The following is a 20,753-nucleotide window of genomic DNA, read 5'->3' on the forward strand; positions in this document are numbered from 1 at the left end:
CTAGCACATATCTACAGTACTAAATCCATGTGTATGTATAGTGTGTATGTTGTTATCGTGTGTGTGTCATGCAGGGTAGTAACGTTTTGAGTTGGGATTATGGTTCATTGTTTAGCTAGCTGTCTAAACAAAACATGTCTAAACAAAAGACTCCACTACGCAAGTAACCATTTCACTACAACTTCTGTATCCTGTGCATGTGAGAAATAAACAGATTTTATTTGATATACTGTAGTATGTATTTACCAGAGATGGTAATGTGAAAAACAACATGACCTACACCAAAGTCAAATTAGGATATAACATTAGGCAACGAGACAGTGTCCAAGTTCTACAATTCTCTGGTAGAATGCCCGGCTTTTATTTACGCACACTCACAACCGTAAGCTATTTTCTGTCATTTCTGTAATTGGAGTAGCGATGAGCATTCAAAGTGCTTCTACACCTGCATTGCTTGCTGTTTGGGGTTTTAGGCTGGGTTTCTGTACAGCACTTTGAGATATCAGCTGATGTAAGAAGGGCTATATAAATACATTTGATTTTATTTGAGTAATACAGCAAATACTATAGGTAAATGATGTAGATACAGTTGCAAACAAATACTCACACTGTACACAGAATATAAGTCACTACTTGATTTCCTGACTAACCATGCTATCATCACCCATAGTCATTGGAGGCAATCTCTACATACTCCCATCTTCACATGGTAAACGACGAGCCATTCTTGTTGGATCCGTCAGAGGACTTGTGTGCTGGGATATAGAGGTCAGAGGTCATGCGTGAGGAGCGTCCAGACGGGTAGATGTACTTCCTGCCCATGCACCACAGGTCCTCCAGGATCTTCCTGAAGCGACTCCTGAACTTGACCCCAATGAAGGCATACAGGATAGGGTTGAGGCAGCAGTGGAGGTAGGCCAGGCTCCTGGTGATGGTGAGGGTGGTGAGGAGGATGTTCTCTACCTCACACTCCCTCTGCTGGAACAGCGCCACCGTGTGGTAGAGTAGCACCACGTTGTAGGGCAGGTGGCACACGATGAAGACCACCACCACGGCTAGGACCACACGAACCGCCTGAAGAGAAGATGAGATAAACTTAAGAAACATTGACTTGGACACAAATATATTCTTAGAATTAAACATTCCAATTCTATTACTGGAATTTTGGTGGATACTTAAACCTTGTGTCTCTGGGTGCTTTGGGCCCTCAGTAGGGTCCATAGGATGCTGGCATAGCAGATGACCATGGCCAGGAGGGGCAGGAAGAACCCCATGGCCACCTGCAGGCTAGGCACCAGCACCTTCATCAACCGGGCGGTCCTGTTACTTTGGAACTGCGCCTGGCACACGGTTATAGTCCCTTCTAGCAAGATGGTCTCCTCAACCCGCTCATTGTAGATGACTGTGGGGACGGACAGGGCTATGGCCAGAGCCCAGATGGCTGTACAGATTAGGCGGCTATAGATCAGGTTCTGGGACCGGAGGCCAAAGGAGCGCCTGGCCTGGACGATGGAGATGTAGCGGTCTCTACTGATGCAGGCCAGCAGGAGCATGCCACTGTACAGGTTGATGCTGTAGGCTCCTCGAAAAGCCTTATAAATTAAAATAAAATGAAGAAAAACATTGTCCATGCAATGTGGAAATGAACACATTTTGAACTTTGGAACTTATATTGGGAACTTCATTAGGAACTGTGAGAACTCCATACCTTGCAGGCCACTGAGCCCATGCTCCAGTCATGCTGCTCATTGTATATTATGAGAGGTAGGGCCATGATGAAGAGCAGGTCTGCCACCGCCACGTTCAGAAGGTACACGTCCGTCATGGTCTTGGCTTTCTTGTAGAAGGCATATGTGACTATCACCAATGCATTGCCACAGAAACCGAATGCACAGATGAAGGAATGGAAGTAGGTCTGTATGACTATCTCCATATCACGGTTGGGATTCAGGTTACAGATATATTCATTATCATCTGGATAATCTTTAGTGTAGTTTTCTGTGTTGTCATAATCATATGCATCTGTGCACATCTCATTCATGTTTTATCACCTGTGGAGAAGACATATTTTGCTGTAGAGAATAGTAGTCTTCTATCCTGATTTAGTCATTAAATTACTCTTTAATGGTGTACAATCAAGTCCATGACAAAAAAAGAGAAAAACATCACAGTATTTGTGAACTATCTTAAGGCTGCAGCTACAATGTGCCATTTCTTATTTTACACATACTGTTGAGCGCTGCAACTTGGACTCAGGGATAGATGTAACATAGTAAATGTAAATCTGTCTCCCTCCATTTAGTATGATATGTTACGTTTCGTATGTATTCATTTGTGGATGTCCATCATCCATTTTGTATAATATGTTGCAAATTGCGATTGGTACATTAAGTGACTAATTTGCAATATATACACTACCGGCCAAAAGTTTTAGAACACCTACTCATTCAAGGGTTTTTCTTTATTTTTACTATTTTCTACATTGTATAATAATAGTGAACATATCACAACTATGAAAAAACACATGGAATCATGTAGTAACCAAAAAAGTGTTAAACAAATCAAAATATATTTTATATTTGAGATTCTTCAAATAGCTACCCTTTGCCTTGATGACAGCTTTTCACACTCTTGGCATTCTCTCAACCAACTTCCCCTGGAATGTTTTTCCAACAGTCTTGAAGGAGTTCCCACAAATGCTGAGCACTTGTTGGCTGCTTTTCCTTCAATCTGCGGTCCGACTCATCCCAAACCATCTCAATTTGGTTGAGTTCGTGGAGGATTGTGGAAGCCAGGTCATCTGATGCAGCACTCCATCACTCTCCTTCTTGGTAAAATTGCCCTTACACAGCCTGGAGGTGTGTTGGGTCCTTGTCCTGTTTAAAAACAAATGATAGTCCCACTAAGCCCAAACCAGATGGGATGGCGTATCGCTGCAGAATGCTGTGGTAGCCATGCTGGTTAAGTCTGCCTTGAATTCTAAATAAATCACAGACACTGTAACCAGCAAAGCACCCCCACGCCATAACACCTCCTCCATGCTTTACAGTAGGAAATACACATGCGGAGAGCATGTGTATTTCCCATTTGGACTCATCAGACCAAAGGACAAATTTCCACCGGTCTAATGTCCATTGCTTGTGTTTATTGGCCCAAGCAAGTCTTCTTCTTATTGGTGTCCTTTAGTAGTGGTTTCTTTGCAGCAATTCGACCATAAAGGCCTGATTCACACAGTCTCCTCTGAACAGTTGATGTTGATGTGTCTGTTACTTGAACTCTGTGAAGCAGTTATTTGGGCTGCAATTTCTGAGGCTGGTAACTCTAATAAACTTATCATCTGCAGCAGAGGTAACTCTGGGTCTTCCATTCATGTGGCGGTCCTCATGAGAGCCAGTTTCATCATAGCGCTTGATGGTTTTTCCGACTGCACTTGAAACTTTCAAGTTCTTGAAATTTTCCGCATTGACTGACATTTATGTCTTAAAGTAATGATGGACTGTCATTTTTATTTGCTTATTTGAGCTGTTCTTTCCATGAAATAGGGCTTTCGTCTTATTTTACCAAATAGGGCTTTCGTCTGTATACCCCCCTACCTTTTCACAACGCAACTGATTGGCTCAAACGCATTAAGAAGGAAAGAAATTCCACAAATTAACTTTTAACAAGGCACACCTGTTAATTGAAATGCATTCCAGGGGACTACCTCATGAAGCTGGTTGAGAGAATGCCAAGAGTGTGCCAAGCTGTCATCAAGGCAAAGGGTGGCTATATGAAGAACCTCAAATATAAAATGATTAACACTTTTTTGGTTACTACACTTTTTTGGTTACTACATGTGTTATTTCATAGTTTTGATGTCTTCACTATTATTCTACAATGTAGAAAATAGTAAAAATAAAGAAAACCCCTTGAATGAGTAGGTGTTCTAAAACTTTTGACCGGTAGTGTATATTTTATGAATTCCACTTTGTTGTGGCCAGGGGCCACACACACACACACACACACACACACACACACACACACACACACACACACACACACACACACACACACACACACACACACACACACACACACACATCCTAAAATGACATTTAGACCCCCCCCCCCCCCCCACACACACACACACACACACACAGTTTATCATTGCATTGTCATACAAAAAGCGGCATCGGTGTGCTTTAGGACCAGAGCGGTCAGGCTTTTTGGTGGTTTCAGCCGAGGGGATTTAGAACTGCAGGGACACCACTTTGTTTTGTCCAGTTGCAACAGAAGTAAATGAACTTGGCTCGTTTTCGCCAGTTGGCTATCGCCAAAAGTTGGCTAACGTTACATATTATTTTTGCCCCAATCACAGTCAGTGATCACAGCCCCAATCACAGTCAATGTAACGTTATTGATTTGTCAGTTTCCCTAGCTAATTCCCTACTTTTCACACTGACACGGTATAAACAGCTCTACAGCCTTCACTGTCATGGTGCACAGTCAGTACACAACACTATGCTCATCATGTCTTAGCAGGATCAGATGGTGACAGGTGTCCCAGCCGGGTCAGACAGCCAGGGAAGACCAGTCTACGGAACGGAGGTGAATTTTGAAGTATATTATAACAATCAGTGAATGGATACAAAGTTCCATCTTGAGTTGATGGGCAGGCTACAGTCTGGGATCTGGGAATAATGGTCATTTCAATTATTGAACCATTGATTCTCTTCTTGGATAATATAATGTATAAATGTACACCAGGATCAGATGGTGACAGGGGTCTGATGGCTTTGAGGTTAACTCTTGCAGATGCAACACTTTATTCTCTCTGGGTAGCAAACACTGTACAAGCCAGGAGCTTCAAAGATTGAAACTATTTTAAAACAGTCTGACAAACCTCTAAAGTTGATTTCCAAACTGTAGCAAGGGTTGACACAGGCTTTTACCGATGACACAAACAAAATGTGATGAAGACCTGGGAGACACTACTGATGATGATGAATGGATACAGATATGTTTGAATAACCAATCATGTTCATATAATCTCAGACATAAACGACTTTAGTTTAAGACCATCCATAGAATGTACTATATGCTAGTGAAACTGAACATCATGCACTCAGATATGTAATTCCTCTACTGGAGGTATAAAACACAAAAGGGGATATATTTCAATGTTATTGCATATGTTATGCTCTGGTGAAGGCTGAGTGAATTCTGGCAAAGAGTATGTTATTTTATCTTAGCATGTCTACAGATTCTCCCTTCTCTCTGTTTTTGTTTGCTTGGAAATGTTGATACTGGAGACTGTGTAACCTATCATTTATAGCGGCTGTGAAATGCATTGCCATTAATTGGAATGTTGGTTATCCTCCCACAATGTCAAAATGGATGGCAGAAATGTAAAGTTATGTGTCACTAGATTTGATTTATTACAAGATTAAACGTACACTGTGCAAATTTCATACGGTCTGGATACCTTATATGGAATGCTGTATGTGGACACCTGCTCTTCGAACATCTCCAAAATCATGGGCATTATTATGGAGTTGGTCCCCCCTTTGCTGCTATAACAGCCTCCACTCTTTTTGGAAGGCTTTCCACTAGATGTTGGAACATTGCTGCGGGGACTTGCTTCCGTTCAGCCCTAAGAACATTAGTGAGGTCGGGCACTGACGTTGGGTGATTAGGCCTGGATTGCAGTCGGCGTTCCAATTTATCCCAAAGGTGCTCAATGGGGTTGAGGTTAGGGCTCTGTGCAGGCCAGTCAAGTTCTTCCACACTAATCTCAACAAACAATTTCTGTATGGACCTCGTTTTGTGCACGGGGGCATTGTCATGCTTCAATCTATAGCTAGAGGACTCCTGATATCTCCAGGAGTGATAAGTATATTTTTTTTGTCTCTTTATCTGTTGTGGTCTAGTACTGTCTTCTTGTTAGCTAGGGCCATCTACTTTAACTGCTGCCTGTCTTCCCAGTGGCCTACTTGCTGTGTGAACTGCTGACTGTGCATAATTTGCCGATAGTTATTGACACATCAACCCGGATTGGGGGGGTGGGGCCAATTAGCAATTAGTACAGAGAAGTGTGCTCTCCACCTCTGCTAGGCTATTAGCAATTAGAGTTAGTTCTTCAGTCTCCCCTAGTTTCTCAGCAGCATCTGTAAGTGTCGGTCATGTCAGTGGCGGTTTTGTCTTAAAACTAAGACCGTGGCCGAAACAAAGACGGTTCGAGTTATTCTGCAGAGTTGTTCGAGGAAGGAAAGAGAGGAAGGCTCCACACCACTCTCTCACATGAGTATTTTACCTAGTTATTTACAGATTATCAAATGTTGCTCTTTTGTAGCTTTGTCAACTATGTATGCGTTTTCTATACCGTCGCACCTCTTCCTGTAGGCTTTACACAAGCTCCCCACCCCTTGGCTGCAATCCTTCTAATTTAGTGTACCTTACGCGCACAACCCATGTGGAATTCCGAGTCTCAGGCAGCATTTGGAACTGCCGATCTGTGGTCAAGAACGCCGAGTTCATCTCAGCCTATGCTGCTCTTCAGTCCCTTAACTTTTTGGCCCTGACAGAGACATGGATCACTCCAGAGAACACTGCTACTCCAGCTACTCTTTCTTCATCTGACTACGTTTTCTCTCATAGTCCAAGAGCATCTGGTCATCACGGTGGTGGCACAGTTCTACTAATTTCTCCTAAGTGGAGATTTTCTCCCTCTCTCACCTGTCCATCTCTTCATTTGAATTCCATGCTGTCACTGTCAATTGTCCACTCAAGCTTAACATTATTGTCACCTATTGCCCACTACTCGCTACTCTTCTATCATCTCTCCCTTCTGCTACATCCTTCTCCCTCCTGTTTCCTGATTCTGCCTCTTCGACCCTACTCTCCTACTTTCTCTTTCCGCATCCTATAACTCGCACTGTCCCCTTTCCTCCCGGGCTGTCTCGGCCCTCCTGCTCCGTGGCTGAGTGACTCATTGCGAGCTTACAGAACGGGGCTGCAGGCAGTTGAGCGAAAATGGAGGAAACTAAACTTCTGGAGGACCTATCATCCTTTCACTCCCTCTTCTCTACCTTCTCTTCCTCTGTATCCGCTGCTAAAGCCGATTTCTAGCACACTAAATTTCAAGCTTCTGCCTCTAACCCCAGGAAACTCTTTTCCACCTTCTCCTTCCTCCTACCTCTCTGTGAACGACTTTGTCCACCACTGGAAAAAAAGGTTGACTACAAGACCATGGTGCTTACCGCGCTCCAGCAGGTATATTTCACTGGTCATCCCCGAAGCCAACACTTCCTTTGGCCGCCTTTCCTTCAAGTTCTCTGCTGCCAATTACTGGAACGAATTGCAAAAATGACTGAAAGTGGAGTCTTATATCTCCCTCTCTAACTTTAAGCATCAGCTGTCAGAGCAGCTTACCGATCACTGTACCTGTACACAGCCAATTTGTAAATAGCTCACCCAACTATCTCATCCCCATATTGTTACTTATCCTCTTGCTCTTTTGCACCCCAGTATCTCTACTTGCACATCATCATCTGCACATCTATCACTCCAGTGTTAATGCTAAATTGTAATTATTTTGCCTCTGTGGCCTATTTATTGCCTTACCTCCCTGCTCTTCTACATTTGCAAACACTGTACCTATATGTTTCTATTGTGTTATTGACTGTATGTTTGTTTATGTGTATCTCTGTGTTGTTGTTTTTGTCGCACTGCTTTGCTTTATCTTAGCCAGGTCGCAGTTGTAAATTAGAACTTGTTCTCAACTGGCCTACCTGGTTAAATAAAGGTGAAATGAAAATAAAGAAATAAAAAACTCCAGCCGACGCTTGGCATTGCACATGGTGCAATGTAAGCTCTAGCACTTACAGTTGACCGGTGCAGCTCTAGCACTTACAGTTGATCGGTGCAGCTCTAGCAGGGCAGAAATTTGACAAACTGACTTGTTGGAAAGGGGGCATCCTATGTCAGTGCCACCTTGAAAATCAATGAACGCGTCAGTAACAACATTTTACTGCAATATTTGTCTATGGAGATTGCATGGCTGTGTGCTCGGTTTTATACACCTGTCAGCAATGGGTAAGGCTGAAATAGCCAAATCCACTAATTTGGGGTGTCCACATACTTTTGTGAATATAAAGTGTATATTGTGTTAAAGTAAAAATATCTCTACAATACTATTAGGTGTTGATTTTGTTTTATTTTATTTTTTTATGTCTGTTTTCTTTACCCACTACCTTTTTGTGATAAATATGAATTACGTAATTATTGGGACAGTGAAGCATTTCTTCTTATTTTGGCTCTCTACTCCAAAAGTTTGAAATCAAACAATGACTATGTGTTAAAGTGCAGACTCTCAGCTTTCATTTAAAGATATTTTTATCGATATCGGGAGAACCGTTTAGAAATTACAGCACTTTTTGTACTTACTGTAGCCCCCCATTTTAGGGGACCAAAAGTACAGGGACAAATTCACTTGTATGTGTTTTAAAATAAACTCAGCAAAAAAAGAAACATCCTTTCACTGTCAACTGTTTACTTTTAGCAAACTTAACATGTGTAAATATTTGTATGAACATAACAAGATTCAACAACTGAGACATAAACTGAGCAAGTTCCACAGACATGTGACAAACAGAAATGGAATAATGTGTCCCTGAACAAATGGGGGGTCAAAATCGAAATTAACAGTCAGTATCTGGTATTGCCACCAGCTGCATCAAGTACTGCAGGGCATCTCCTCCTCATGGACTGCACCAGATTTGCCAGTTCTTGCTTTGAGATGTTACCCCACTCTTCCACCAAGGCACCTACAAGTTTCCGGACATTTCTGGTTGGAATGGCCCTAGCCCTCACCCTCCGATCTAACAGGTCCCAGACGTGCTCAATGGGATTGAGATCCGGGCTCTTCGCTGGCCACGGCAGAAAACTGACATTCCTGTCTTGCAGGAAATAACACACAGAACGAGCAGTATGGCTGGTGGCATTGTCATGCTGGAGGGTCATGTCAGGATGAACCTGCAGGAAGGGTACCACATGAGGGAGCGTTGAGATTGAATCTAGAATCGGCTTCCTATTTTGCAACAAAGCATCCTTCACTCATGCTGCCAAACATACCCTCGTAAAACTGATTATCCTACCGATCCTTGACTTCGGCGATGTCATTTACAAAATAGCCTCCAACACTCTACTCAGCAAATTGGATGTAGTCTATCACAGTGCCATCCGTTTTGTCACCAAAGCCCCATACACTACCTACCACTGCGACCTGTATGGTCTCGTTGGCTGGCCCTCGCTTCATATTCGTTGCCAAACCCACTGGCTCCAGGTCATCTATAAGTCTTTGCTATGTAAAGCCCCACCTTATCTCAGGTCACTGGTCACCATAGCAACACCCACCCGTAGCACGCGCTCCAGCAGGTATATTTCACTAGTCACCCCCAAAGCCAACTCCTCCTTTGGCCACCATTCCTTACAGTTCTCTGCTGCCAATGACTGGAACGAATTGCAAAAATCACTGAAGCTAGAGACTCATATCTCCCTCACTAACTTTAATCATCAGCTGTCAGAGCAGCTTACCGATCATTGCACCTGTACATAGTCCATCTGTAAATAGCCCACCCAACTACCATCCCCATATTGTTATTTATTTTTTGCTCCTTTGCACCCCAGTATCTCTACTTGCACATTCATCTTCTGCACATCTATCACTCCAGTGTTTAATTGTTAAATTGTAATTATTTCGCCACTATGGCCTATTTATTGCCTTACCTCCCTAATCTTACTATATTTGCACACACTTTATATAGACTTTTCTATTGTGTAATTGACTGTACGTTTGTTTATCCCATGTGTAACTCTGTGTTGTTTGTGTCGCACTGCTTTGCTCAATCTTGGCCAGGTCGCTGGCCTACCTGGTTAAATAAAGGTGAGAATTTTTTTGGGCCTGCAATGACAACAATCTCAGTCCGATGATGCTGTGACACATCGCCCCAGACCATGACGGACCCTCCACCTCTAAATCAATCCTGCTCCAGAGTACAGGCCTCGGTGTAACGCTCATTCCTTCGACGATAAACGCGAATCCAACCATCACCCCTGGTGAGACAAAACCAAGACTTGTCAGTGAAGAGCACTTTTTGCCAGTCCTGTCTGTTTTTTGTTGTTGTTTTTTTTACCTTTATTTTAACTAGGCAAGTCCGTTAAGAACTTATTTTCAATGACGGCCTAGAAACAGTGTGTTAACTGCCTTGTTCAGGGGCAGAACGACAGCAACACCTTGTCAGCTCGGGGATTTGATCTTGCAAGCTTTCGGTTACTAGCCCAACGCTCAACCACTAGGCTACCTGCCACCCCTATGGGTTTGTGCCCATAGGCGATGTTGTTGCCGGTGATGTCTGGTGAGGACCTGACTTACAACAGGCCTACAAGCCCTCAGTCCAGCCTCTCTCAGCCTATTGCAGACAGTCTGTGCACTGATGGAGGGATTGTGCGTTCCTGGTGTAACTCGGGCAGTTGTTGTTGCCATCCTTTACCTGTCCTGCAGGTGTGATGTTCGGCTGTACCAATCCTGTGCAGGTGTTGTTACACGTGGTCTGCCACTGCGAGGACGATCAGCTGTCCGTCCTGTCTCCCTGTAGCGCTGTCTTAGGCACCTCACAGTATGGACATTGCAATTTATTGCCCTGCCCACATCTGCAGTCCTCATGCCTCCTTGCAGCATGCCTAAGGCACGTTCACGCAGATGAGCAGGGACCCTGGGCATCTTTCTTTTGGGGTTTGTCAGAGTCAGTAGAAAGGCCTCTTTAGTGTCCTAAGTTTTCATAACTGTGACCTTAATTGCCTACCGTCTGTAAGCTGTTAGTGTCTTAACGACCGTTCCACAGGTGCATGTTCATTAATTGTTTATGGTTCATTGAACAAGCATGGGAAATAGTGTTTAAACCCTTTACAATGAAGATCTGTGAAGTTATTTGGATTTGAACAAATTATGTTTGAAAGACAGGGTCCTGAAAAAGGGATGTTTCTTTATTTTGCTGAGTTTAGTAAAAAGTTAAGTATTCGGTCCCACATCCATAGCGCACAATCACTACATCAAGCTTGTGACTCTACACATTTGTTTGATGTATTTGCTGCTTGTTTCAGATTATTTTGTGCCCAATAGAAATTAATGGTAAATAATGTATTGTTTCATTTTGGAGTCACTTTTATTGTAAATAAGAATATAATATGTTCTAAACACTTGTACACGAATGTGAATGCTAACATAATTATGTATAATCCTGAATGGATCATGAATGGTGATGAGTGAGAAAGTTACAGACTCACAAATATCATACCCCCAAGACATGGTAACCTCTCACCATTACAATAATATGGGAGGTTAGCATTTTTTGGGAGGTCTGATATTTGTGTGTCTATAACTTTCTCACTCATCATTATTCACAATTCATTCAGGATTATCCATAATCATGGTAGCATTCACATTCATTTAGAAGTGTTTAGAAACATATTATATTCTTATTTACAATAAAAGTGACCCCAAAAGGGTAAAATTACATTGTGTAGAAATACAGGAAATTAGCTTTAGATCCCTCAAACATTCTGAGGGAGGACTCCCAGACCTCCTGACAGGTTATGCTCTCCCCCCCTCCACTTCTAAAACCAGATTTGCACCACTGGTTGTGGCTAATGTTAGCTAGGTGGCAAACTTTAGCTAGGCTAGGTGTTCAGGTTAGGGTTAGGAGTTAGGATTAGGGTTTAAGGGGTTAAGTAAAATGGTGCAGGAGAGGATGGCAGACTTTTTATGTGCCCCGAGCCGATTGTGTTTTTTTGTTCATTTACTTGTGTTTGTAACTTATTTTTTTACTTATTTTGTACATAATGTTGCCGCTACCGTCTCTTATGACCGAAAATAACTTTGAGACGTCAGGACTGCAATTACTCACCATGGACTAGCAGAATCCTCTCTTTATCCTTTCACGACTCTGACGAGCCCGACGCGAAGGATACACTGCTTCCTCGGGAACAGGCCCCGATCCCCGTGATCTGCGTGAAGAGGAGGCGGAGAAAGAGGGGGCAAAGGTCGGCTGCCTTCTGAGAATTCGTAGGCGATCGAATAAACCCCCACTTCCCTCCATTCTGCTAGCAAACGTGCAACGTGTACCGGCAGGACATTAAAAACTATAACATCTTATGCTTCACGGAGTCGTGGCTGAATGACGACAACATCAACACACAGCTGGCTGGTTATACGATGTACCGGCAGGATAGAACAGCGGTGTCTGTTAAGACAAGGGGCGGCGATCTATGTATTATTTGTAAACAACAGCTGGTGCACGATATCTAAGGAAGTCTCGAGCTATTGCTCGCCTGAGGTAGAGTATCTCATGATAAGCTGTAGACCACACTACCTACCGAGAGAGTTTTCATCTATATTCTTTGTAGCTGTTTATACATACCACCACAGTCAGAGGCTGAAACTAAGACAGCATTGAATGAGCTGTATTCCGCCATAAGCAAACAAGAAAACGCTCACCCAGAGGCAGCGCTCCAAGTAGCCGGGGACTTTAATGAAGGGAAACTTAAATCCGCTTCACCAAATTTCTATCAGCATGTTAAATGTGCAACCAGAGGGAAAGAACTCTGGACTACATATACTCCACACACAGAGATGCATACAAAGCTTTCCCTCGCCCTCCATTTGGCAAATCTGACCATAATTCCATCCTCCTGATGCCTGCTTACAATCAAAAATTAAAGCAGGAAGCACCAGTGACTAGATCAATAAAAACGTGGTCAGAGGAAGCAGATGCTAAGCTACAGGACTGTTTCGCTAGCACAGAGTGGAATATGTTCCACGATTCCTCCGATGGCATTGAGGAGTACACCACATCAGTCATTGGCTTCATCAATAAGTGCATTGATGACGTCATCCCCACAGTGACTGTACGTACATACCACAACCAAAAGCCATGGATTACAGGCAACATCCGCACTGAGCTAAAGGCTAGAGCTACCGCTTTCAAGGAGCGGGACTCTAACCCGGAAGCTTATAAGAAATCCCGCTATGCCCTCCGATGAACCATCAAACAGAAAAAGCATCAATACATGGCTAAGATTGAATCAAACTACACCGGCTCTGATGCTTGTTGGATGTGGCAGGGCTTCCAAACCAATACAGACTACAAAGGGAAGCACAGCCGAGAGCTGCCCAGTGACAGGAGCCTACCAGATGAGCTAAACTACTTCTATGCTCGCTTCGAGGAAAGTAACACTGAATGCATGAGAGCACCAGCTATTCCAGAAGACTGTGTGATAACACTCTCTGCAGCCAATGTGAGGAAGACCTTTAAACAGGTCAACATTCACAAGGCCGCAGGGCCAGACAGATTACCAGGACATGTACAGCGAGCATGCGCTGACCAACTGGCAAGTGTCTTCACTGACATTTTCAACCTCAACCTGTCTGAGTCTGTAATACCAGCATGTTTTAAGCAGACCACCATAGTGTTCTTTGGCACAGGGACTAAGCTAACCTGCCTAAATGACTATCGACCCGTAGCACTCACGTCTATAGCTATGAAGTGCCTTGAAAGGCTGGTCATGGCTCACATCAACACCATCACCCCAGAAACCCTAAACCCACTCCAATCTGCATACCGCCCCAACAGATCCACAGATGATGCAGTCTCCATTGCACTCCACACTGCCATTTCCCACCTGGACAAAAGGAACATCTATGTGAGAATGCTATTCATTGACCACAGCTCAGCGTTCAACACCATAGTGCCCTCAAAGCTCATCAATAATCTAAGGTCCCTGGGACTAAACACCTCCCTCTGCAACTGGATCCTGGACTTCCTGACGGGCCGCCCCCAAGTGGTAAGGGTAGGTAACAACACATCCGCCACGCTGATCCTCAACACAGGGGCCCCTCGGGTGCGTGCTCAGTCCCCTCCTGTACTCCTTGTTGACTGCATGGCCAGGCACGACTCCAACACCATCATTGAATTTGCCGATGACACAATAGTGGTAGGCCTGATCACCGACAACGACGAGACAGCCTATAGAGAGGAGGTCAGAGACATGGCCATGAGGTGCCAGGACTACAACCTCTACCTCAACGCGATCAAGATAAAGGAGATGATTGTGGACTACAGGAAAAAGAGACAGAGCACGCCCCCATTCTCATCGACGGGGCTGCAGTGGAGTAGGTTGACATCACCAACAAACTAACATGGTCCAAGCACACCAAGACAGTCGTGAAGAGGGCACAACAAAACCTATTCCCCCTCAGGAGTGAAAAGATTTGGCATGGGTCCTCAGATCCTCAAAAAGTTCTACAGCTGCACCATCGAGAGCATCCTGACTGGTTGCATCACTGCTTGGTATGGCAACTGCTCGGTTCCGACCGCAAGGCACTACAGAGGGTAGTGCGAATGGCCCAGTACATCACTGGGGCCAAGCTTCCTGCCATTCAGGACCTCTATACCAGGCAGTGTCAGAGGAAGGCCCTAAAAATTGTCAAAGACTCCAGCCACCCTAGTCATAGACTGTTCTCTCTGCTGCCGCATGGCAAGCGGCACCGGGGCGCCAAGTCTAGGTCAAGAGGCTTCTAAACAGCTTCTACCCCCAAGCCATAAGATTCTGAACATCTAGTCTAATGGCTACCCAGACTATATGCAGTGCCACCCCTCACCCTCTCTCACCCCTGTTTACACCACTGCTACTCTCTGTTGTCATCTATGCATAGTCACTTTAATAACTCTACCTACATGTACATACTACCTCAAATAACCAGTGCCCCCACACATTGACTCTGTATCGGTACCCCCCTGTATATAGTCTCGCTAATGTTATTTCACTGCTGCTCTTTAATTACTTGTTACTTTTATCTCTTATTCTTATCTGTATTTTTTTTAAATTGCATTGTTGGTTAGGGGCTCGTAAGTAAGCATTTCACTGTAAGTGACGCTTTTGTATCACTGTTGTATTCGACGCATGTGACTAATAACATTTGATTTGAAGATAAGGGGAAAGGTTAGCTAACATGATAAGTAGCTAAAATGTAGTAAGTAGTTGCAAAGTTGCTAAAATGCTAAAGTTGTCCGTGATGTGATTTGAACATGCAACCTTTGATTTCCTAGACGCTCAAGTTATATGCCCATACATCCTCCCTGACCATCCTACCTCCTTTCATGTCTTATGTAACCATACCAAACGTAACGTATTCTAATTTGAGTGTCATAGATTTACGTTTAACCATGTTATGTCTTTGAGGCCAAGCACTGAAAGTGATCAACACTATTTACTGAGAAACAGCTTGAGAACATCTGCTAGTTGTGAATGACCCCATTTTCTGTTGTAACTGAGAGTACGTCAAGACACGTGTAGTTGAGTAAAAAAAAAGCACAAAAAAAGCACAAAAGCATCATAGGTTCCTATGGTTTTAACGACAAACTTAGCCTTAAGATGCGTTTGGGAACCCGGGGCCGGATCTTTCAGACCCAGGGCTAGAGATACTCAGACACATTGTACAGGGCATTTGACTAAAACAGGTCAAAGAGGTGCTAGTGGAGCCTGCTGGTCATAATCAAAGATAAGCACATTGAGAATCAGCTCACAGACTGTTATCAGGAGTCAACACTAATAGTACTATGGTTTCACTTCTGTTTGATAAGAATTATAAAAATTACTGAAAAGAGTTCAAGAGTGTAAAACATTGAACTACCCCATATTACACAGTTGAAATTGGAAGTTTACATACACTTAGGTTGGAGTCATTAAAACTAGTTTTTCAACCACTCCACACATTTATTGTTAACAAACTATAGATTTTGCAAGTCGATTAGGACATCTACTTTGTGCATGATACAAGTCCTTTTTCCAACAATTGTTTACAGACAGATTATTTCACTTATAATTCACTGTATCACAATTCCAGTAGTCAGAAGTTTACATACATGAAGTTGACTGTGCCATTAAACAGCTTGAAAAAAATCCAGAAAATGATGTCATGACTTTAGAAGCTTCTGATAGGCTAATTGACATATTTGAGTCAATTGGAGTTGTACCTGTGGATGTATTTCAAGGCCTACCTTCAAACTCAGTGCCTCTTTGCTTGACATCATGGGAAAATCAAAAGAAATCAGCCAAGACCTCAGAAAAAAAATGTGGCCCTCCACACGTCTGGTTCATCCTTGGGAGCAATTTCCAAATGCCTGAAGGTACCACGTTCATCTGTACAAACAATAGTACGCAAGTATAAACACCATGGCACCACGCAGATGTCATACCACTCAGGAAGGAGACGTGTTCTGTCTCCTAGAGATGATGAAATAGAAATAGAACTATTTGGCCATAATGACCATCGTTACGTTTGGAGGAAAAAGGGGGAGGCTTGCAAGCCGAAGAACACCATCCCAACCGTGAAGCACAGGGGTGGCAGAATCATGTTGTGGGGTACTTTGCTGCAGGAGGGACTCGTGCACTTCACAAAATAGATGGCATCATGAGGTAGGAAAATTATGTGGATATATTGAAGCAACATCTCAAGACATCAGTCAGGAAGTTAAAGTTTGGTCGCAAATGGGTCTTCCAAATGTACAATGACCCCAAGCATACTTCCAAAGTTGTGGCAAAATGGCTTAAGGACAACAAAGTCAATGTATTGGAGTAGCCATCACAAAGCCCTGACCTCAATCCTATAGAAAATGTTTGGGAAGAACTGAAAAAGCGTGTGCATGCAAGAAGGCCTACAAACCTGACTCAGTTACACCAGCTCTGTCAGGAGGAATGGGCCAAAATTCACCCAACTTATTGTGGGAAGCTTGTGGAAGGCTACCCGAAACGTTTGACCCAAGATAAACAATTTAAAGGCAATGCTACCAAATACTCATTGAGTGTATCTAAACTTCTGACCCACTAGGAATGTGATGAAAGAAATAAAAGCTGAAATAAATCATTATCTCTACTATTATTCTGACATTTCACATTCTTAAAATAAAGTGGTGATCCTTACTGACCTAAGACAGGGAAGTTTTACTAGGATTAAATGTCAGGAATTGTGAAAAACGGATTAAATGTATTTGGCTAAGGTGTATATAAACTTCCGACTTCAACTGTGTATACAGTGTATGCATTTTTTTTGTAAATAATATTTTTTTATACTAATTGTTTGCTCAGAGAGAGGGAGAGATTTCTTGAACATGTAATAGTTATGTCACACATGCAGCTAAAAAAATTATATGGCAATTTCTGCTCTACTCAATTACAACCAAACTAATTGCAACATTGCAGCTAAAATGGAAGCGGCAAGTGGAAGGGGGAAAGTAGGAAACGTGTCTGTCGGCCCTCGATTAAGGACCAAAATTGTCTAAAGAAAATTGTGATGAATAAAAAAGTATATATGGGGGATTGGAAATGATGCAGACAATTACATTGATGGAATCTACAATCTATCTGCAATGTTAAAGCTGATCTACCCCTAAAAAACAAAACAAAGGTAGGGGTCAAAATTGACACCCCTGTTTTCAATACCTTTCAACACTTCAACAATAATGGCACTGAGCCTTTCAACTATAATGTTTTATGAATTGGAGAACACATTGGGCCGGTTCTTTAATTTTTTTCTTATTTTTTTTTACTTTTACCCCTTTTTCTCCACAATTTCGTGGTATCCAATTGTCTCATCGCTGCAACTCCCTTACGGATTCAGGAGAGGCAAAGGTTGAGAGCCGTGCGTCCTCCGAAACACAACCCAACCAAGCCGCACTGCTTCTTGACATAATTCCCACTTAACCCAGAAGCCAGCGTCACCAATGTGTCGGAGGAAACATTGTGCACCTGGTGACCGTGTCAGCGTGCACTGCGCCCGGCCCGCCACAGGAGTCGCTAGTGTGCGATGGGACAAGGACATCCCTGCCGGCCAAACCCTCCCCTAACCTGGAAGACGCAGGGCAAATAGTACTTCACCCCATGGGTCTCTCGGTCACGGTCAGCTGCGACAGGCCTAGACTTGAGGCCAGAATCTCTAGTGGCACTGGGACGGTTTCTTAGACCATTGCTCCATACAGAATCCTTTCAGATCCTTGATACCCTTCATCTGCGCTTCAGGACTGCCCTCTTCAATTCAAACCATAGATTTTCAATGGGTTTCAAGTCTGGAGACTGAGATGGCCATTGCAAAATGTCGAATTTTGTGGCCAATTAACCATTTCTTTGTGGAGTTTGATGTGCATGGCCAAAGAGCTCTATTTCCATGTCATCTAACCAAAGTACCGGAAATGATTTGATATTGAGATTAAAAAAAACGTCTGCATTAGACATTTTAAGTTTGTTCAATCGTATCAGACCACAAGTCCAAGACCACTATGATAACACACCAAATGTGTTTGATGGATCCTTTTTGTCTTCTTCTAATGCCTCTTAAGGGGCAAGTGATCCAAAAGTAACGGAAAGTAATCAGATTACCTTACTGAGTTTGGGTGATCAAAAATTACGTTACTGATTACAATTTTGGACAGCTAACTACATAGTAACTGTAGCAGACTACATTTAGGAAATAACCTACTCAACCCTGCTTGAGTTTTGATGTGCCACATTCATTGCCTGACATTTTTATTTTCAGTTGTAACTGAGAACTAGATTATTTCAAATACATTTCGTAAATTATCAGTACATACCTGTAGAAAAGTCCTTGAGAGAACAGGTTGCCGGGATACAAAACAATTGATGAAGTACTTTCTGGTCAGATTATCTCCAAAATAAAGTCCTCCAAATCAGACAAAGGCTGGTCAATCCTGTAAACTACGATGCCTAGAAATATGAGCTTGAGTTGGAGTACTCCTGTTATAGCAACTACAACAACAGGCTACCTGACACTCTTGGCAGACTGAAGTTACTGTTTGTTTGTGTGGTGGGGAGGTGGACACAGAGGTTCAGTGTGGTTGGTTGTGTATTTACTGGGAGGTGGAAGCCCCGCAGCTAACAGCTTCTGCATAGCTTATCTGATCGTTGCTTATCTCATCTCTCCTCTTTTGGCCTTGTCTCCTGCACATCTAAATCCCACCTGTGTTCAAAGATACAGACAGGCTTTTATGTAACACACGCTCTGAAATGAAAAACACAGTACACAGTATGGCATCTCTGGGACATTCCCAGCTTCATATTAAAATCTAACTTTTACAGTTTGAGCACACAACAAGCACTGGTCATGTTTAAAATGAGATGAATTGACATTCATGCAAACATGGACCCCTAGCCCAACACCCTAGGAACAGCATCTGAAAGGATATGATGGGAATAAGCTTTATGGCAATAGCATTACTTATACTAATTAAATCCTTTCCAAAAGTGAATAGGGCTGGGGGCCATGTGAATGAATTACAGTAGATGTATTTGAACTTGAATTTCCCCAATATGGCCAGCAGGGAGGGCCAACATATCTAAAATGTATGTACGCTTTTACAACTATCGAGACAGGTTTTGCCCAGTGATTAGGCTTTTATGGCACACAATTCCCACTTGACACAGTTTGGATATAGCGTTTTTTTTTTAATATCGTATAGCATCGTATGTCTTACTCGATTATACAATAGCATAAGAATTGAATGCCAGGCCTCCCGATTGGTGCAGTGGTCTAAGGCACTGCATCGCAGTGCTAGCTGTGCCTCTAGAGATCCTGGTTTGAGTTCGGGCTCTGTCGCAGCCGACTGCGACCGGGAGAACCATGGGGCAGTGCACAATTGGCCCAGTGTCTTCCGAGTTTGGGGAGGGTTTGGCCGGCAGCGATGTTCTTGTCCCATCGTGCACTAGCGACTCCTGTGGCGGGCCAGGCGCAATGCACACTGACACGGGCTCCAGGTGTACGGTGTTTCCTCTGACACATTGGTGCAGCTGGCTTCCGGGTTAAGTGGGAGTTGTATCAAGAAGCAGTGCGGCTTGGCTGGGTTGTGTTTCAGAGGATGCACGGCTCTCAACCTTCGCCTCTCCCGAGTCCGTACGGGAGTTGCAGCGATGTAACTACCAATTGGATACCATGAAATTGGGGGGGAAAGGGGTAAATATATATAAAAAATAAACTAAAAATAAGGAATTGAATGCCATAACTTATCATACATCTTGGAGGATGTATAGTATTGCACGTCTTTATCTGAGACCAGGTTGCTTGTTGCACTAACAACCAAAGATAATTATGGGGAGAGTTTACTTTGATGGTTAGGGGAACTAAAGACAAATGTTGGTGGTTAGGGGAACCAATGGCAAAGGTTAGGAGAACTAAAACGACAAAGGTCAGGTGAATTTACGTAGCAGGTTAGGTGAATTGGGTTAAGTTTAGAACAAGTGTTAGGGGAAGGGTTAGCTAAAATGCAACGGTTAGGTGAATTTACGTTGCAGGTTAAGTGAATTGGGTTAATTAAGTGATGATGCCCAAGAAGCTGGTGTTTGGAGGATATTGGCACAGGTGTTGTTGTGCCAATATATCCTCCAATCATCGGCTTTGTGTGCATTATCACTTTTAAACAACGGGTTACCAACATGTTCAAATAATGACTGACATATTTTCAATAAACTTCTTCAGGATCAGTGTCCCTTCCACGGAACGGTTGAGCTAACGTAGGCTAATGTGATTAGCATTAGGTTGTAAGTAACAAGAACATTTCCCAGGACATAGACATATCTGATATTGGCAGAAAGCTTAAATTCTTGTTAATCGAACTGCACTGTCCAATTTACAGTAGCTATTACAGTGAAAG

General features: G+C 43.2%; 1 protein-coding gene across 2 annotated transcripts; it reads right to left on the bottom strand.

Annotated features, from left to right (window-relative positions):
- Positions 1 to 323: 323 nt before the first annotated feature.
- LOC115172779 (C-C chemokine receptor type 6-like) lies at positions 324 to 18,908 on the bottom strand. 2 transcript variants are annotated; one of them, XM_029730523.1, is made up of 4 exons: positions 18,681 to 18,908; positions 1,709 to 2,051; positions 1,182 to 1,592; positions 324 to 1,074 (listed from the first exon to the last, which is right to left on the bottom strand). In XM_029730523.1, exons 2-4 carry the CDS (start codon positions 2,039 to 2,041, stop codon positions 703 to 705), a joined length of 1,116 nt encoding a protein of 371 aa, XP_029586383.1. In that variant the 5' UTR covers positions 2,042 to 2,051; positions 18,681 to 18,908; the 3' UTR covers positions 324 to 702. The 2 variants fall into 2 exon arrangements, with proteins under 2 accessions (XP_029586383.1, XP_029586384.1); XM_029730524.1 differs by lacking the exon at positions 18,681 to 18,908 and having other exon boundaries at positions 1,709 to 2,222.
- Positions 18,909 to 20,753: the final 1,845 nt, after the last annotated feature.

This window comes from Salmo trutta, chromosome 33, assembly GCF_901001165.1.
Source record: "Salmo trutta chromosome 33, fSalTru1.1, whole genome shotgun sequence".
NCBI lineage: Eukaryota > Metazoa > Chordata > Actinopteri > Salmoniformes > Salmonidae > Salmo > Salmo trutta.